The 18,735-nt window shown below is 39.5% G+C and overlaps 1 protein-coding gene across 1 annotated transcript; it reads left to right on the forward strand.

Moving 5' to 3' along the window:
• The first annotated feature begins 69 nt into the window (after positions 1 to 69).
• dcaf15 (DDB1 and CUL4 associated factor 15) lies at positions 70 to 18,065 on the forward strand. Its single transcript, XM_084401709.1, has 13 exons — positions 70 to 170; positions 787 to 884; positions 956 to 1,094; positions 1,673 to 1,779; positions 3,918 to 4,063; positions 4,207 to 4,365; positions 5,525 to 6,097; positions 13,193 to 13,284; positions 13,361 to 13,483; positions 13,973 to 14,055; positions 15,128 to 15,232; positions 15,325 to 15,440; positions 17,404 to 18,065. The coding sequence occupies exons 1-13, from the start codon at positions 75 to 77 to the stop codon at positions 17,457 to 17,459; spliced, it is 1,893 nt and encodes a 630-aa protein (XP_084257835.1). The 5' UTR covers positions 70 to 74; the 3' UTR covers positions 17,460 to 18,065.
• The last annotated feature ends 670 nt before the right edge of the window (positions 18,066 to 18,735 follow it).

The raw sequence follows: 18,735 nt of genomic DNA on the forward strand, positions 1-18,735 counted from the left end.
GAGAAGGCAGAGCCAATCGGCGAGCTGCTCGGGCTGGACTGATGGCAAATCCAAAGAACTGGCAAAAATCAAAAATGGCGCCCAGCTCGAAATCTGAGAAAGATGACAACAAACAAAAACACCAGAGAAAACACAAAGATCACATCATCAAACTACTCACGCGAGGACGGGTAGGTAGAGAGAGGAAAGTTGGTCCAAATGTCGCATTTGTTGCGTGAAATGTTTCAACAGCATAACGTAGATAATAATGTGTATGTTATTAGCATGTTTAGCTGTAGCCTCATTCAACGCCTTTATGTGTCTATCAGAGTTCATTATTTGTGTATGTGAAGATATTAATGGGCACATCTACAAAAAAGCAATACAAATATTCCTTTGCTGCAGTACATGGTTCTTTGGGGCAGTTACAACAACAAACAATGGTCATGTTTATATGAATCTGTCATGATTGAGATGTCCATCAGTTATCATAACAGAAGTAACTTATTATTCATTGTTTTGCACTGACATCTATCATTAACATTGAAATAGCAGTCTCTGTCCTCAACCCCATCTCATTTAATGAATTTTTTTTTTTTTTTTTACATAAATGAATGTTAGAAATGCCTCAGCCAGGTTGAGTTCAGTGCAAAGATGATTTTAACAGGTTATAACTATCATGGTCTTGATATTTAGCAATAACACCCTTGATTAAGTAGCTTTGTCAGTCTAAAAGCCCATTTAACTGTAGTTATGGCTCATGTGTCTCTGTAACTGTATTAAAGTCCCTGTCTGTCTGGCTTTTAGCTGAATGGGCAGCTCTCTCAGCGGCTCTTCCGAAAACTCCCTCCTCGTGTCTGTGTCCCGCTGAAGACCATCGTCAGTGAGGAGTTCCTCAGAGCAGGGTGAGGAGAACATGCGATCTGTGTCGGAGCGATGTGAATGCCGTGTCTGATCCGTCTCTCTGCTATCACAGGCACATCTTCCTGGGCTTCACCAAATGCGGGCGGTACGTGCTGTCCTACACCAGTGACTGTGGAGAGGACGATGACTTCTCCTTCTACACGTATCACCTGTACTGGTGGGAGTTTAACCTGCACAGCCGCCTCAAACAGGTAAAACCACCGCTCGCTGAGTCTGTCAGAGCTTTAAAGTCACCATGACCAAAATTGACAATTCTTATATTTTTAATGGAATATCATAGTATTCATGTTCCCTCGCAATCTTCAATCAAAATAACTTACTTGACGTGTTTACTGGCATGTTTAATCAAATGAGATCCCCAAATAGTCCCAACCTACATTTGTTCTTGTTCCAGAAACTGTGAAACATATACTTTGTGAAAAATATACTTCACAATAGTGAAGAAAAGACTACCGCAACTTCTGTTTTATGCCGACTTTGGACATTTTTGAGAGAAAAAATTTACATTTATACAAACTTTGTGACTTGTGTGACAAAATCGACCTAATGTGTATATATATATATATATATATATGTATGTAAGGCTGAAATCCCCTCAAAAACATTAAAGAATACATTTGATTTAATATAGCACATTATTTTGTTAATTTTTTGTGTCTGTTTTGACTGCAGAGGATCACAAGTGTGACCTTTAAGTGAGGGTTTAACTATTTGAACAGTCTGTAGGTGTGGCTTCTTCACATCTAGCATATCTATCATCTCTTTGCAGGTGCATCATGTGCGTTTGTTTGCGGGTGAGGACATCTACACCGATCTCTACCTGACCGTCTGCGAGTGGCACAATGATCATTCCAAGCTGGTCGTCTTCGGCTTTAAGTAAGATTCTGTCTTCCTCCTCTGTGCTGGGTCAGTGGCAGGGTTGTTTTTGGAAGAATTTAGTTTAACTAAAGCTAAAGCCATAAAAAAAGTTACTTGAAATAAAACAATCATTAACCGAAATAAAATATAAAAAAAAGATTTTATTTCAGCTAGGCCTAGTTGTCAAAGCAACTGTAAGGCCCATTGGTCCAATTGGCGGTTCGCCAATACACGGGGAAGGTATCACGTGTTCTGTCCTCACTCATGCAAAGTATTGGTTGGTTAAATTTGTAATACATTGATCATATGTATTAACTCGTTACTTCATCTGACTCCATAAATGAAAGGTTTTAATAACATCTGTGCCTCACTAAAAGTGAGCGAATGTATGACTATTCCTTTTAACCATTAAATGAACAATGTCAAAATCAGTTAGAATAATCACATGTAACAATTTAATATTTCAGATATCAGAGATCAATTCCACGATCAATTCAAATATCTAGAACATGATTATACATTGGTTACACCAAAGAATCTTACCCAGCTTGTAGCCTACCTGAGATAGAGAGAGAGAGAGAAAGGGAAAGAGAGAGAGAAATACCACCTATTCCATTCACGTCCAGCAAAGAAGACCCCAGAGAGAGGGCGAACACCTTCTTTTATCCTGTTTGACCAGGTGACATGGGGGATGGGGGAGACCACCTTCAAATGCAGGTGACATGGGGGATGGGGGAGACCACCTTCAAATGCAGGTGACATGGGGGATGGGGGAGACCACCCTCAAATGGCTCTGAACCAGTTTTCTCTAAACTTCTATAAACCTTATTACCTTTTATTTTATCTATCTGGAAATGAGATATCTGTACCACTCACTTTGAGACATTTCAAATGACACCAAAAACATAACAGTCAATGATAAACATTCACATTAAACCATGTTCTTGTGTGAGTTCTTCGTTGTTTCTGAGAGGAAGTGAGGCCGCATGGGGAGGTCCATAGACCGGGCCTCGACCAGTATTTTCAGTCTTACACAACATTTCTCATTTTCATTTAGTCTAACTTGATGTACTTAACTAAAACTGAAATAAAAATTAATAAAACCTATATAGACATTTTAAAAAACGGTCTTTCTTTCTTTCTATGTACATCTTATGCTCTATTTTCTTCCTTTTTTTTGTATGTGGCTGAGATCAGGGGAAAGTGATCAATCTGCAAATAACTCAAAAAAGGAATAAAAATATGCAACATAATTTGAAGTGCCCTGGTATGCTTTTTCTCACACTCCTTTCATGCAGTGTGTAATAAAGCTGTTTGTGAATGCAAAAGGTCTGCAAAGTTTTAAAGATCAAAGTGCACGACAAATAAAGTTATTGTCTCCTAAAAAAACTAAAATATGAAAATTCTGAACTGCTAAAACGAGTCATCAGCAATGCCAAACTCACTTCCTGTTCAAACTACGTAACAGTGTAACACATTTGCTCAATGCCAGCCTATTGTCTTCATCGGCTGGCCTCAAACGATGCCTACTCTGGCCCTCAAACACTGTAGAAGTTGCTGAGACTGGAAGAGTTCGGTTCGCTTTGTCGACGTGTCGAGGGACGCTGTTTCCAGTTCTGCGAATCCACTTTTCATGCTCTTCCAAACTAAGGATGAGGACTCGGGTTCAAATTGATACATTAAAGCCGACACCATTGCTACTGTTTGTATCAGGCTGTTTGTAAAGGGCTGAGGAAGATCTGGAGCTGAAATTCATATATGGTAATGATTGTTTCATTAACAACAAGCTCTGTAATCGGTCGACCAATCACAACATACTGGGCCGTCTGACCAATCAGGGCAGAGTAGACCAATCACAACCGTCTGACCAATCAGAGCAGAGTAGACCAATCACAACAGACTGGGCCATCTGGCCAATCAGAGCAGAGTAGACCAATCACAACAGACTGAGCCATCTGACCAATCAGAGCAGAGTAGACCAATCACAACAGACTGGGCCATTTATTTTTTTAGCTTGGGTGCATGTAAACCTGTTGTAGGAGACTCCAAAACAAAATTAGGAAACATTAAAATAGCATAATAGGGGCACTTGAACTAAAATTCAGATGAAATGTAGTCAGTGTACATGTGAACATGTTCTCTCTGTGATCTGTCAGCACACGCAGCTCCAGTTCAGCCCTGATGAACATGATGATGAGTGACGAGAACAACAGAGACATCTACATCACCATCACCTCAATGCCTCCTGCACAGCCGTGCAAACAGTGCTGTCCCACGTCCACTGTGTCCACCATACGCACAGGTACACACGCGCACACACACAACGTATTACTGACCGCTGCCAACAGTGCTGTCCCACGTCCACTGTGTCCACCATACGCACAGGTACACACACACACACACCGTATTAAGCGATTAAACAGCTCTCTCCGGTCTCCGGCTCAGGTGGCGAGTGTCTGCAGCACGGTTACGTTCTGAACGCTCGCTATCAAGTGGTTTATCCGTTCCCGACGTTCCAGCCGGCGCTGCAGCTGAAGAAGGACCAGGTGATTCTGCTCAACACCAGCTACTCTCTGGTGGCCTGCGCCATCTCCCTCTGCCCAGGTACACACACATCACCCTCTGCCCAGGTACACACACAACTCCCTCTGCCCAGGTACACACACATCTCCCTCTGCCCAGGTACACACACAACTCCCTCTGCCCAGGTACACACACATCTCCCTCTGCCCAGGTACACACACATCTCCCTCTGCCCAGGTACACACACATCTCCCTCTGCCCAGGTACACACACATCTCCCTCTGCCCAGGTACACACACAACTCCCTCTGCCCAGGTACACACACACCACCCTCTGCCCAGGTACACACACCTCCCTCTGCCCAGGTACACACACATCACCCTCTGCCCAGATACAAACACATCGTCTGTGCACGTCAGAGTGTGTTGGTCTGTTGATGTGCATGTATGTGTGCTCTCTCAGGTGTCAGTAGGAAGTATGATTCGTTTAGGAAATTGTTTTTGTTTGAACAGTTCGTTTGAATGAAATGGATAAAGGAATGATTCACTGATTCATTTGAATCGTCACTCAGTAGTTTACTTCAAACTGATAATACCGGTAACTCATGAATTGACTTTTTCATTTAAAGAACTGACTCACAAAGTGTCATTTGTAAGAATAAATAAATCATACAAAATTTTGCATATTTATATCTAATATTTTTTATATAGCTTATTTATTTATTCATTTATTTTACTAAATTATTTCAAATGTAAATTATGCTATTTAACACTATTTTCAATTCATTTGTGCACTCTACAGTTCAGACGTTTAGGGTCTTTAAAAAAAAAGAAATGAATACTTTTATTCGGGAAAAATGCATTAAATTAATCATAAGAAGCAATAAAGTTATTTATAATGTGACAAGATTTCTATTTCAAATAAATGCTGTTCTTTTCAACTTTCTATTTTTTTTTATCATGGTTTCCTGATATTATGAACCGTTTTCAACACTGATAATAATCAGAAATGTTTCTTGAGCATCAAATCATCATATTAGAGTGATTTCTGAAGGATCATGTGACATTGAAGACTGGAGTAATGATGCTGAAAATTCAGCTTTGATCACTGGAATAAATACATTTTACAATATATTCAAATAGAAAACTGTTATTTTAAATTGTAATAATGTTTCACAATATTACAGTTGTATGTATTGTCTATGTCAGTTAGATGCAGTAATCTCTCTGTGTCTCTGTAGGAGACGGGCAGCTGGATTGTCAAAACAATCAGATTCTGTACCGAAAGAGAGAAACGTCGTCCTCCTCTCCTCCTCCTCCGGCTGGACCTTCATCACCATCCTCATCCTCGTCGACCTCATCTGAGGGGTCACCTGACCTCAGCCAGTTAAAGCCCCATTTCACCCCGCTCTCCCCCGGCCAATCACAGGCTGCTGTGCGGGCCAGAGAGTTCGCCGCTGACATTTTCCGCCGAGCTCAGGCCGGAACGAGGGAACACGACAGGTGCAAAGCCAAAGAGAAAGAAGAGACCGACCCCCAGCGATCCCACAGCGAGGAAGACCGAACGAGAGAGAGACGTGAACGAGACGCTGAGGTCCCAGGACCCTCGTCTTCCTCCTCTCCGCCCGCAGAGGCAGAGGAGAGCAGTGTGTGTAACACGGTCATGTCTCCGGGATCCCTCTCCTCCGTCTCCTCTCTGTCTCCACACGCTCACGAACCTTCATCCTCCTCTTCCTCCTCAGAACCTGCTTACGTCAACTACACCACTCTCAGATACAGACTCCCACAGGCCCGAGCGGCGGAGCAGCCCAGCGGTACGACATTTACATGTCTATCTATCCATCTATCCATCTATCTATCTATCTATCTATATATATATTTATCGTTCTATCTATCTATCTATCTATCTATCTATCTATCTATCGTTCTATCGTTCTATCGTTCTATTGTTCTATCTATCTATCTATCTATCTATCTATCTATCTATCTATCTATCTATCTATCGTTCTATCGTTCTATCTATCTATCTTTCTATCTATCTTTCTATCTATCTGTCTATCTATCTATTGTTCTGTCTGTCTATCTATCTATCGTTCTATCTATCTTTCTATCTATCTTTCTATCTATCTGTCTATCTATCTATCTATCGTTCTATCTATCTATTGTTCTATCTATCGTTGTCTATCGTTCTGTCTATCGTTCTATCTATCTATCTATCTATCTATCTATCTATCTATCTATCTATCTATCTGTCTATCTCTATCTATCTGTCTATCTATCTATATATCTATCTATCTATTGTTCTATCTATCTATCGTTCTGTCTATCTATCTGTCTGTCTATCTATCGTTCTAGCTATCGTTCTATCTATCTATCGTTCTGTCTATCTATCTGTCTATCTATCTATCATTCTATCTATTTATCGTTCTATCTATCGTTCTGTCTATCTATCGTTCTATCTATCTATCGTTCTATCTATCGTTCTATCGTTTTATCTATATATCTATCTATCTATCTATCGTTTTATCTATCTATCTATCTATCTATCTATCTATCTATCTATCTATCATTCTATCGTTCTGTCTATCTATCGTTCTGTCTATCTATCGTTCTGTCTATCTATCGTTCTGTCTATCTATCGTTCTATCGTTCTATCTATCTATCTATCGTTCTATCTATCTATCGTTCAGTCTATCTATCGTTCAGTCTATCTATCTTTCTATCTATCTATCTATCTTTCTATCTATCTATCTATCTATCGTTCTGTCTATCTATCGTTCTGTCTATCTATCGTTCTATCCAGGCCCGGATTGGCTAATCGGGAGCACCGGGAAAATTCCCGGTGGGCCGGTCTGTTTTATTGGCCAGGAGGGCCGGTGTTGTCATGGGTTGAATGCTTTCCTTATGGCTCCAGTCATAGCGCAGCCCCACTATTTTTTTTTTTATTATTATTTTATCGCAGCCCCACAAAAAAATGAAAATAAAGTCACTTTGTTAGAGATGTGCGAACAAAAAATAAGAGATACAAAACATGGATAATAGCCTATAGGCGCAAAGGCGGCGCTGAAAAGGCCAGAATAATAAAATATCTCTAGAAACTCAAGCGGCCAAGCCTACGAGTCAGGGCCGTACCGACCATTGAGGTCTCCGAGATCCGGACCTCGGTAATTTTTCCTGAGTGTATAATGAACGTTGTGAAATAATTGCCTAATATTACCTGCTGCAATGATTCGCATATCGCGACGATAACCGACCTCATCATCTGAGCTGCTTCAGCACTCAAACACCGCTCGTCGGCAATGGCAAAATGTTTGAGATGACCGATCAAAGCAAGCGGGATTTAAGTTCACAGAAGCGCGAGCCGCGGCCGCGCGCGAATCCCAACGCGACGCTTCACGAGATAAGGTGCGTGGCTAAACTAAACGGCTGTTTTATGATAGAAATTTTAAACGACCTACATAAATAATCACTTTACAAAGACTGTATCAATCTAAGCTCATCTTCAGGAAGGGGAGATTTACAGGTAAAGATAAAGAGACTAGAGAAGAAGAACGAGAGAAGGAGATGGAGATGAGAGAGGAGAGCAGGTAGAGCAATAGCCTATTGCATAATAATGAGAATAACTTTATTACAATGGATTCCTATTTAACACAGTCAGATGTTTATGGAAGCTTGTTTCCGCCACAAAAAAAAAATCAGAATTGCGAGATATAAAGTCAGAATTGCGTGAAATAAAGTCGCAATTGCGTGTTATAAAGTCAGAATTGCGAGATATAAAGTCAGAATTGCGTGAAATAAAGTCACAATTGCGTGACTTGTGACTTTATATCACGCAACTCTGACTTTATAACACGCAATTGGGAGATATAAAGTCAGAATTGCATGATATAAAGTCGCAATTGCGTGTTATAAAGTCAGAATTGTGAGATAAACTATTCTGAGAAAAAAAAAAAGTCCGTCTTTTTTTCCCCCTTAGAATAGGAATTTATATCTCACAATTTTATATATCACAATTCTGAGAAAATATGTCAGAATTGCGAGATATAAACTCGCAATTGCGTATTATAAAGTCAGAATTGCGTGATATAAAGTCGCAATTGCGAGAAAAAAAGTCCGAATTCTGACTTTATAACACGCAATTGTGACTTTATTTCACGCAATTCTGACTTTGTATCTCGCAATTCTGAGAAATAAAGTCAGAATTGCGAGATGTAAACTCGCAATTTTGAGATAAAAAGTCGCAATTATCATTTATTTATTTTTATTTTGTGGCGGAAACAAGCTACCATATTGGGGGAAGTGCCAGATAGCCCTTGAAAGATTGGGCCTTATATACTGAGGGTTTAATTACATTATTTTAATAGTCAGTCGGGAACTAAAGTGGGCCGGTCTAAGGCATGAAACTCCAGGGCTGAAAATGAGTCCCAATCCGGCCCTGGTTCTATCTATCTATCTATCGTTCTATCTATCTATCGTTCAGTCTATCTATCGTTCAGTCTATCTATCTATCTATCTATCTATCTATCTATCTATCTATCTATCTATCTATCTATCTATCGTTCTGTCTATCTATCGTTCTGTCTATCTATCGTTCTATCTATCTATCTATCATTCTATCGTTCTGTCTATCTATCGTTCTGTCTATCTATCGTTCTATCTATCTATCGTTCTATCTATCTATCTATCTATCGTTCTATCTATCTATCGTTCAGTCTATCTATCGTTCAGTCTATCTATCTTTCTATCTATCTATCTATCTTTCTATCTATCTATCTATCGTTCTGTCTATCTATCGTTCTGTCTATCTATCGTTCTATCTATCTATCGTTCTATCTATCTATCGTTCTATCTATCGTTCTATCTATCTCTATCGTTCTATCTATCTACCGTTCTATCTATCTATCGTTCTATCTATCTATCGTTCTATCTATCTATCGTTCTATCTATCTATCGTTCTGTCTATCTATCTATCTGTGTCTATCTATCGTTCTATCTATCTATCGTTCTGTCTGTCTATCTATCATTCTATCTATCTATCGTTCTGTCTATCTGCCTATCTATCTATCATTCTATCTATCTATCTGTCTGTCTATCGTTCTATCTATCGTTCAGTCTATCTGCCTATCTATCTATCATTCTATCTATCTGTCTGTCTATCGTTCTATCTATCTGTCTGTCTATCGTTCTATCTATTGTTCTGTCTATCTGCCTATCTATCTATCATTCTATCTATCTGTCTGTCTATCGTTCTATCTGTCTGTCTATCTATCGTTCTATCTATCTGTCTATCTATCTATCTATCTGTCTATCGTTCTGTCTATCTATCGTTCTATCTATCTGTCTATATATCGTTCTGTCTATCGTTCTGTCTATCTATCATTCTATCTATCTGTCTATCTATATATCGTTCTATCTATCTATCTATCTATCGTTCAGTCTATCTATCGTTCTATCTATCTATCGTTCAGTCTATCTATCTATCTATCTATCTATCTATCGTTCTATCTATCTATCTATCGTTCTGTCTATCTATCGTTCTATCTATCTATCGTTCTATCTATCTCTATCGTTCTATCTATCTATCGTTCTATCTATCGTTCTGTCTATCTGTCTGTCTGTCTATCTATCGTTCTGTCTGTCTGTCTGTCTATCTGTGTCTATCTATCGTTCTATCTATCTATCGTTCTGTCTGTCTGTCTATCGTTCTGTCTGTCTATCGTTCTATCTATCTGCCTATCTATCTATCATTCTATCTATCTATCTGTCTATCGTTCTATCTATCGTTCTGTCTATCTGCCTATCTATCTGCCTATCTATCTATCATTCTATCTATCTGTCTGTCTATCGTTCTATCTATCTGTCTGTCTATCGTTCTATCTATCGTTCTGTCTATCTGCCTATCTATCTATCATTCTATCTATCTGTCTGTCTATCGTTCTATCTATCTGTCTGTCTATCGTTCTGTCTATCTATCGTTCTATCTATCTGTCTATCTATATATCGTTCTATCTATCTATCGTTCTGTCTATCTATCGTTCTATCTATCTGTCTATCTATATATCGTTCTATCTATCTATCGTTCTATCTATCGTTCTGTCTATCTATCGTTCTATCTGTCTATCTATATATCTATTGTTCTATCTATCGTTCTATCTATCTGTCTATCTATCTATCTATCTATCTATCTATCATTCTATCTATTTATCTGTCTGTCTACAGTTCTATCTATCTATCGTTCTATCTATCTATCTATCGTTCTATCTATCTATCTATCTATCTATCTATCGTTCTATCTATCGTTCTGTCTATCTATCGTTCTATCTATCTATCGCTCTATCTATCGTTCTATCTATCTATCTATCTATCGTTCTGTCTATCTGTCTGTCTATCTATCTGTCTGTCTGTCTGTCTGTCTATCTATTTATCTGTCTGTCTATCGTTCTATCTATCTATCTATCTATCGTTCTGTCTATCTATCGTTCTATCTATCTATCGTTCTATCTTTCTCTATCGTTCTATCTATCTATCGTTCTATCTATCGCTCTGTCTATCTGTCTGTCTGTCTATCTATCGTTCTGTCTGTCTGTCTGTCTATCGTTCTATCTATCTATCGTTCTAGCTATCTATCTATCGTTCTATTTATCTATCATTCTGTCTATCTGTCTATCTATCTGTGTCTATCTATCGTTCTATCTATCTATCGTTCTGTCTGTCTGTCTATCGTTCTGTCTGTCTATCGTTCTATCTATCTATCGTTCTGTCTATCTGCCTATCTATCTATCATTCTATCTATCTATCTGTCTATCGTTCTATATATCGTTCTGTCTATCTGCCTATCTATCTATCATTCTATCTATCTATCTGTCTATCGTTCTATCTATCGTTCTGTCTATCTGCCTATCTATCTATCATTCTATCTATCTGTCTGTCTATCGTTCTATCTATCTGTCTGTCTATCGTTCTATCTATCGTTCTGTCTATCTGCCTATCTATCTATCATTCTATCTATCTGTCTGTCTATCATTCTATCTATCTGTCTGTCTATCGTTCTATCTATCTGTCTGTCTATCGTTCTATCTATCTATCGTTCTGTCTATCTATCGTTCTATCTATCTGTCTATCTATATATCGTTCTATCTATCTATCGTTCTGTCTATCTATCGTTCTATCTATCTGTCTATCTATATATCGTTCTATCTATCGTTCTATCTATCGTTCTGTCTATCTATCGTTCTATCTGTCTATCTATATATCTATTGTTCTATCTATCGTTCTATCGTTCTATCTATCTGTCTATCTATCTATCTATCTATCATTCTATCTATTTATCTGTCTGTCTACAGTTCTATCTATCTATCGTTCTGTCTATCTATCGTTCTATCTATCTATCGTTCTATCTATCGTTCTGTCTATCTATCGTTCTATCTATCTATCGCTCTATCTATCGTTCTATCTATCTATCTATCTATCTATCTATCTATCTATCTATCTATCTATCTATCTATCGTTCTATCTATCGTTCTGTCTATCTGTCTGTCTATCTATCTGTCTGTCTGTCTATCTATTTATCTGTCTGTCTATCGTTCTATCTATCGTTCTATCTATCTATCGTTCTGTCTGTCTGTCTATCTATCTGTCTGTCTATCTATCTATCAATCATTCTATCTATTTATCTGTCTGTCTATCGTTCTATCTATCTATCGTTCTATCTATCTATCGTTCTGTCTATCTGTCTATCTATCGTTCTGTCTATCTGTCTGTCTATCTATTTATCTGTCTGTCTATCGTTCTATCTATCGTTCTGTCTATCTATCGTTCTGTCTATCTATCGTTCTGTCTGTCTGTCTATCTATCTATCTATCTATCAATCATTCTATCTATTTATCTGTCTGTCTATCTATCTATCTATCTATCTATCGTTCTATCTATCATTCTATCTATCTATCGTTCTATCTATCTGTCTGTTTATCTGTCTATCGTTCTATTGTATATTTCTTTCTAACTAATCTTTCTATCGTATATTTCTTTTGAACTGAATCAGTAGTTGTGAATCAGACTACAGTGGTCAGACTGTATTTAATTTTGATTCACTTGAAGTAATGTATTCATAAACCAGGCTACATCAGTTGTGCCTTAAGTTTTTGATTCAATAACAGAACTGATTCATTAAAAAAGTAATTTGTGAATCAGACTGCACCGGTCACGCTGTATGATTTTGATTCACTAAAAAGAACAGACGCAGAGACATTTGTTTATGAGTCATACTACACTGGTTGCACTGTATGCCTATGATTCACTAAAGGCCTCATTATACTTCTGCGTTGGACCTACGCCGGAGCCTATACGCCGTAGGCAACGTGTTGGTTTTAATTTATACTTCTGTGTCGTTGTCCGCGTTGACGCGTACCTAGGGAGCGTGTGAAACCCCGAGGGAGGGGTTCTGGCAGACCAATCACAGCGCTTGTGTCCGCGTAGAATTGACGCGTTGTTACATTTTTGGAGAGGTGCACGTCAGGGTACGCCGTAGGGTACGCGCGCTACACACAGCCTACGACGTAGCTACGGCGGCAGTTCGACGCAGAAGCATAAAACAGGCTTTAGTCAAGTCCATTCACCTTCATTTATATAGCGCTTTTACCAATATGATTTTTTTCAAAGCAGCTTTGAACTGCTGAACTTTTAACTTTCCAACTTAGTCATTTGTTCGTGAATCAGTCTACTCTGCTCGTTCTGTGTGTTTTTGATTCACTTAATAGAACTGGTTCATAAGAGATGTGATTATTTGACAATGCATCTGATTACATAATATATGTCCATTTAGTATAAAGTGTGTAGAATTTCCTCCTTTCTTTTAGTGTACACACCAGAACCCGTATATAATCTGTAGTGTGTGTGTCTGTTGTCTTCAGGAGAGGAGGAAGACAAAGTACAGCTTCCGTTCACTGTGACGGATCTGAAGGGGCGAAACCTACAGCTGGTGACGGGACAGTACAGCGGTCAGGTGTGTGTCGGAGACGTTATCATGAGACTGCACATCTCTGCAGGATGTTGTGTGTGAACTCTGGTGTGTCTCTCAGTGTGTGTGCATCGAGCAGCTGACGTTGGATTTCGAGTATCTCATCAACGAGGTCATCAGGAATGATGCTGTCTGGGGCTCGCAGTTCTGTTCCTTCAGCGACTATGACGTCGTCATCCTCGAGGTGACGTTTGTTTAGGAGGAACTGCTGTTTTGTTTTATTTTGGTACATATCTTTATGAGCACGATTTATTCATATCACACATTTTTAAGCTAACTAATATTTTAACGATCCACACAAATACTTTCACGATTAAAGTTTGAATTAAACATTTTTTGGTTCAGGTCTGATGGCTTGGCACATCAGAGTGTTTTTTTGTAACTCTATGCTCAGGTGACAGGAACTGTAAGAGGTTAAGGAGAAAAAAAGTATTTTTTTAATGCAAAATTCTTTCTTTTTTTTTACTTAAAAGCAAAAAATCCACTTGGACACATTCTAGAGTGTTGTATAATATAAAATAAATATATATAAATTAACACTCAGCTCATATGGTTGCGAAAGCTCATATCTCAGATACATTTTGCTATGGATAAAATGAATGTAGTTTTTACTTGCGGAACCCAGCTGTTACTGTTCTAATTAGCATGTGTTCTGTTGTTGCTATGGTGACAGGTTTGCCCGGAGACCAACAAAGTGGTGATCAACATCGGCCTGCTGCTACTGGCCTTCTCTAATTGTGAGGATGAGCACTGCAGGTACATACACATATACACACACTCTTTCTCACACTCACACTCACACACACATACACATATACACTCACACATATACACACACTCACATACACATATACACACACTCACAAACTCTTTCTCACACACAGACATACACTCACATTTACACACACTCATACGCTCACACACACATACGCTCTCTCACACACACAAACACACACACTTTCTCTCACACACATTCTCTCTCTCTCTCACACACACACACACACACACACTCTCTCTCTCACACACTCATACACAAACATGCACGCACTCTCTCTCTCTCTCACACACACATACTCACACACACTCTCTCTCTCACACTCACACAAACATGCACTCTCTCACACTCTCTCTCTCTCACACACACACACACACACACACACACAAACACACTCTCTCTCACACTCTCTCAAACAAACACACTCTCTCTCACACACATACACAAACAAACACGCACTCTCTCACACACTCTCACACACATACACAAACTCACACACACTCTCTCACACTCATACACAAACATGCACTCTCTCTCACACACTCTCTCTCTCACACACACATACACAAACTCACACACACTCTCTCACACTCATACACAAACATGCACTCTCTCTCTCTCTCTCTCTCTCTCTCTCACACACACACACACACACACACACTCACTCACTCTCACACACACAAACACTCATACTCAAACACACTCTCTCTCTCTCTCTCTCTCTCTCTCTCACTCACACACACACACACACACATACACAAACTCTCACACACTCTCTCTCTCTCTCACACACACACATTGGTACACCTGTCATTATGAGTAAATGCCATAGGTGTAATGGTTTAAATATTGAGCTGATGATATTTTCTAACCCGACCCTAAAAATAACCCTCAGAAAACCGTCTGCATTTGGCCTGAAACCTGAACACACACTACATTCTGTCCTCGTAATGTAGGCCAAACCAGTACACACAAACACTTTAACCTGTCTACACACACACGCGCGCAAAATGAAATGCTCATTAACACTTTCTCCTCTGTCTTTGTTTGCAGACCAAAGTCGTATCACTCCAGTCTGCAGGTCAGTTGGGACCTAAACACGGGAGCTTGTCGCACAGTCGGTGTGGGCGACCTCACCGAGGTCAAAGGTCAGACCAGGTAATGCCCTTCAGATCCTCTCTCTGAGTCGACAGATGTTTGTGTGTGTGTCGGTCCCTTCACTCAGATGTGCTCGTGTGCTTGTGTCTCAGTGGGAGTGTGTGGAGCTCCTACAGGAAGTCGTGTGTGAACACCGTGATGCGGTGGCTCGTCCCCGAGAGCAGCTCGCGCTACATCAACCGCATGACCAACGAGGCCATGCATAAAGGTGTGCTTCACACACACGCTTATATCAATACACCAACGTTTGGACATTAGAGTTTAAAACTGTAATATTGTGAAATATTATTACAATTTAAAATAGCTGTTTTCTATGTGAATACCGTACATGTTAAAATGTAATTTATTCCTGTGATCAAAGCTGAATTTTCAGCATCATTACTCCAGTCTTCATTGTCACATGATCCTTCAGAAATCATTCTAATATGATGATTTGATGCTCAAGAAACATTGTTTTGATTGTTCTGATTATTATCTATGTTGAAAACAATATGAAAAAACTTCATATTTTGGTTGAAACCTTATATTTTATATGCATCGAAACATATTTTTCAGGATTCTACGAAGTCCTACTTTGTCAAAAAAAAAAAAGTATGACTATCTCGTGGCCTCAAGACAGTAAATCGTGGCCTCAAGGCAGTATCTTGTGGCCTCAAGATAGTAACTCGTGGCCTCAAGACAGTAAATCGTGGCCTCAAGATAGTAACTCGTGGCCTCAAGATAGTAACTCGTGGCCTCAAGATAGTAACTCGTGGCCTCAAGATAGTAACTCGTGGCCTCAAGACAGTAAATCGTGGCCTCAAGATAGTAACTCGTGGCCTCAAGATAGTAACTCGTGGCCTCAAGATAGTAACTCGTGGCCTCAAGATAGTAACTCGTGGCCTCAAGACAGTAAATCGTGGCCTCAAGATAGTAACTCGTGGCCTCAAGATAGTAACTCGTGGCCTCAAGATAGTAACTCGTGGCCTCAAGATAGTAACTCGTGGCCTCAAGACAGTAAATCGTGGCCTCAAGATAGTAACTCGTGGCCTCAAGATAGTAACTCGTGGCCTCAAGATAGTAACTCGTGGCCTCAAGATAGTAACTCGTGGCCTCAAGACAGTAAATCGTGGCCTCAAGATAGTAACTCGTGGCCTCAAGATAGTAACTCGTGGCCTCAAGATAGTAACTCGTGGCCTCAAGATAGTAACTCGTGGCCTCAAGACAGTAAATCGTGGCCTCAAGATAGTAACTCGTGGCCTCAAGATAGTAACTCGTGGCCTCAAGATAGTAACTCGTGGCCTCAAGATAGTAACTCGTGGCCTCAAGACAGTAAATCGTGGCCTCAAGATAGTAACTCGTGGCCTCAAGATAGTAACTCGTGGCCTCAAGATAGTAACTCGTGGCCTCAAGATAGTAACTCGTGGCCTCAAGACAGTAAATCGTGGCCTCAAGATAGTAACTCGTGGCCTCAAGATAGTAACTCGTGGCCTCAAGATAGTAACTCGTGGCCTCAAGATAGTAACTCGTGGCCTCAAGATAGTAACTCGTGGCCTCAAGATAGTAACTCCTCGTGGCCCCAAGATAGTAACTCGTGGCCTCAAGATAGTAACTCGTGGCCTCAAGATAGTAACTCGTGGCCTCAAGATAGTAACTCGTGGCCTCAAGATAGTAACTCGTGGCCTCAAGATAGTATCTCGTGGCCTCAAGATAGTAACTCGTGGCCTCAAGATAGTATCTCGTGGCCACAAGATAGTAACTCGTGGCCTCAAGATAGTAACGATAGTAACTCGTGGCCTCAAGATAGTAACTCGTGGCCTCAAGATAGTAACTCGTGGCCCCAAGATAGTAACTCGTGGCCCCAAGATAGTAACTCGTGGCCTCAAGATAGTAACTCGTGGCCTCAAGATAGTAACTCGTGGCCCCAAGATAGTAACTCGTGGCCTCAAGATAGTAACTCGTGGCCTCAAGATAGTATCTCGTGGCCTCAAGATAGTAACTCGTGGCCTCAAGATAGTAACTCGTGGCCTCAAGATAGTAACGATAGTAACTCGTGGCCTCAAGATAGTAACGATAGTAACTTGTGGCCTCAAGATAGAAACACGTGTAACTTCTACCCACAATCCTTTGTGTGAGTGTTTTTCGAACCCCGCGACTGCTGTGTGAGTTGATGTTGTTTCTGGTCTTTGCAGGCTCTTCTCTTCAGGTGTTGGCTGATAATGACAGAAGCACTTGGATTGTCCTGTGAGAGAGACGACACACACACACACACACTGCTCCTTCGGTGCTGCTCTACAGTCCAAACGCACTCGCTCTCAGTGTTTCCATCATGTGGGAGTGGATTATTCAGGGACCTGCAGATAAAGACTCGTTTGGGCCAAACTAACTTCACATCAGACCTGTGACTTTATGAAACACGCCATCAGTCTCCATTCAGACGCAAAACACTGCTGAAGAACTAATGTCTGTCTCTGTTAAACCTGCACACTTTGCCCACACACACACACACACACACACACACACACACACACACACACACACACACACACTTGTTCTGATGTTTGATGTTGTGTTTGAAAAGTGCACCAGGACGTTTTGGTGGGCGGAAAGATCCAGCAGAGAAGAGAAGCTGCTTTATTATTTTGTATTTGTTTTGTTTTGTTTGTTTCAGGATGCAGTTGTTTACATCGTTTAGACACCGTGTCATCAGCCAATCAGAAGCTGTCGAACCCTCCTACACTTTTTTTTTTAATAGTGGTCGTGGCCTCACAGCTGGACTGGATGAGAATATTGTTTTTACGCAACATTGTTTTACTTTATTTTTGATAAAATTAAATATTCCTTGAATACTTCATGGGGTTTTATGACTTTCATTGCATCAAACTAAGCAGTGCTAGTGTAATATTATTTATATACTATATATAATATTTATTCGTATTTTGAATTAGCTTTTCAGCGTTAGTTGCTACGGTTTTCATCTAATATTTAATTTTATTTCAGCTTTATTTCAATTACTGAATGATTTTTGGTTATAAAAAATTATAGGTTAGGGAACAATAAAATTGAAAAGAAATGTTTGTAACAAATACAAGCACATCTCAATGCAAGAATTTTCTTAAAAGGTTTTTTTTTTTTTTTTTTTTTAAAGGGACACTGAACTTTGAGGCACAATAATACAGATTTTTACATCGATTTCTGCTACAGTTACACTTCAAATAAGGCCATTATGGTTTCAACAGTACATGATAATAAAACTATATCATACATTAGCATAATCAAACACTGGAATCATTTCATACAGCTAAATCCATACAATTTGCATATAGTACAATTAAAGAAACACTGATATATAGGTATATATATATATTCAAAAACAATATAAACCTGTGCTAAACTCTGTTACGTGTGCATTCATAATCATCAAGCATATCTATTATTTTATTCATTAAGCGTTTAACCATCATGTCTGTGGCATTAAAACTGCTGCAGAATCATTTCGCTTATTAAATTTGACTCTAAACATT

Source organism: Rutilus rutilus, assembly GCF_951802725.1.
Source record: "Rutilus rutilus genome assembly, chromosome: 2".
NCBI classification, from domain to species: Eukaryota; Metazoa; Chordata; class Actinopteri; order Cypriniformes; family Leuciscidae; genus Rutilus; species Rutilus rutilus.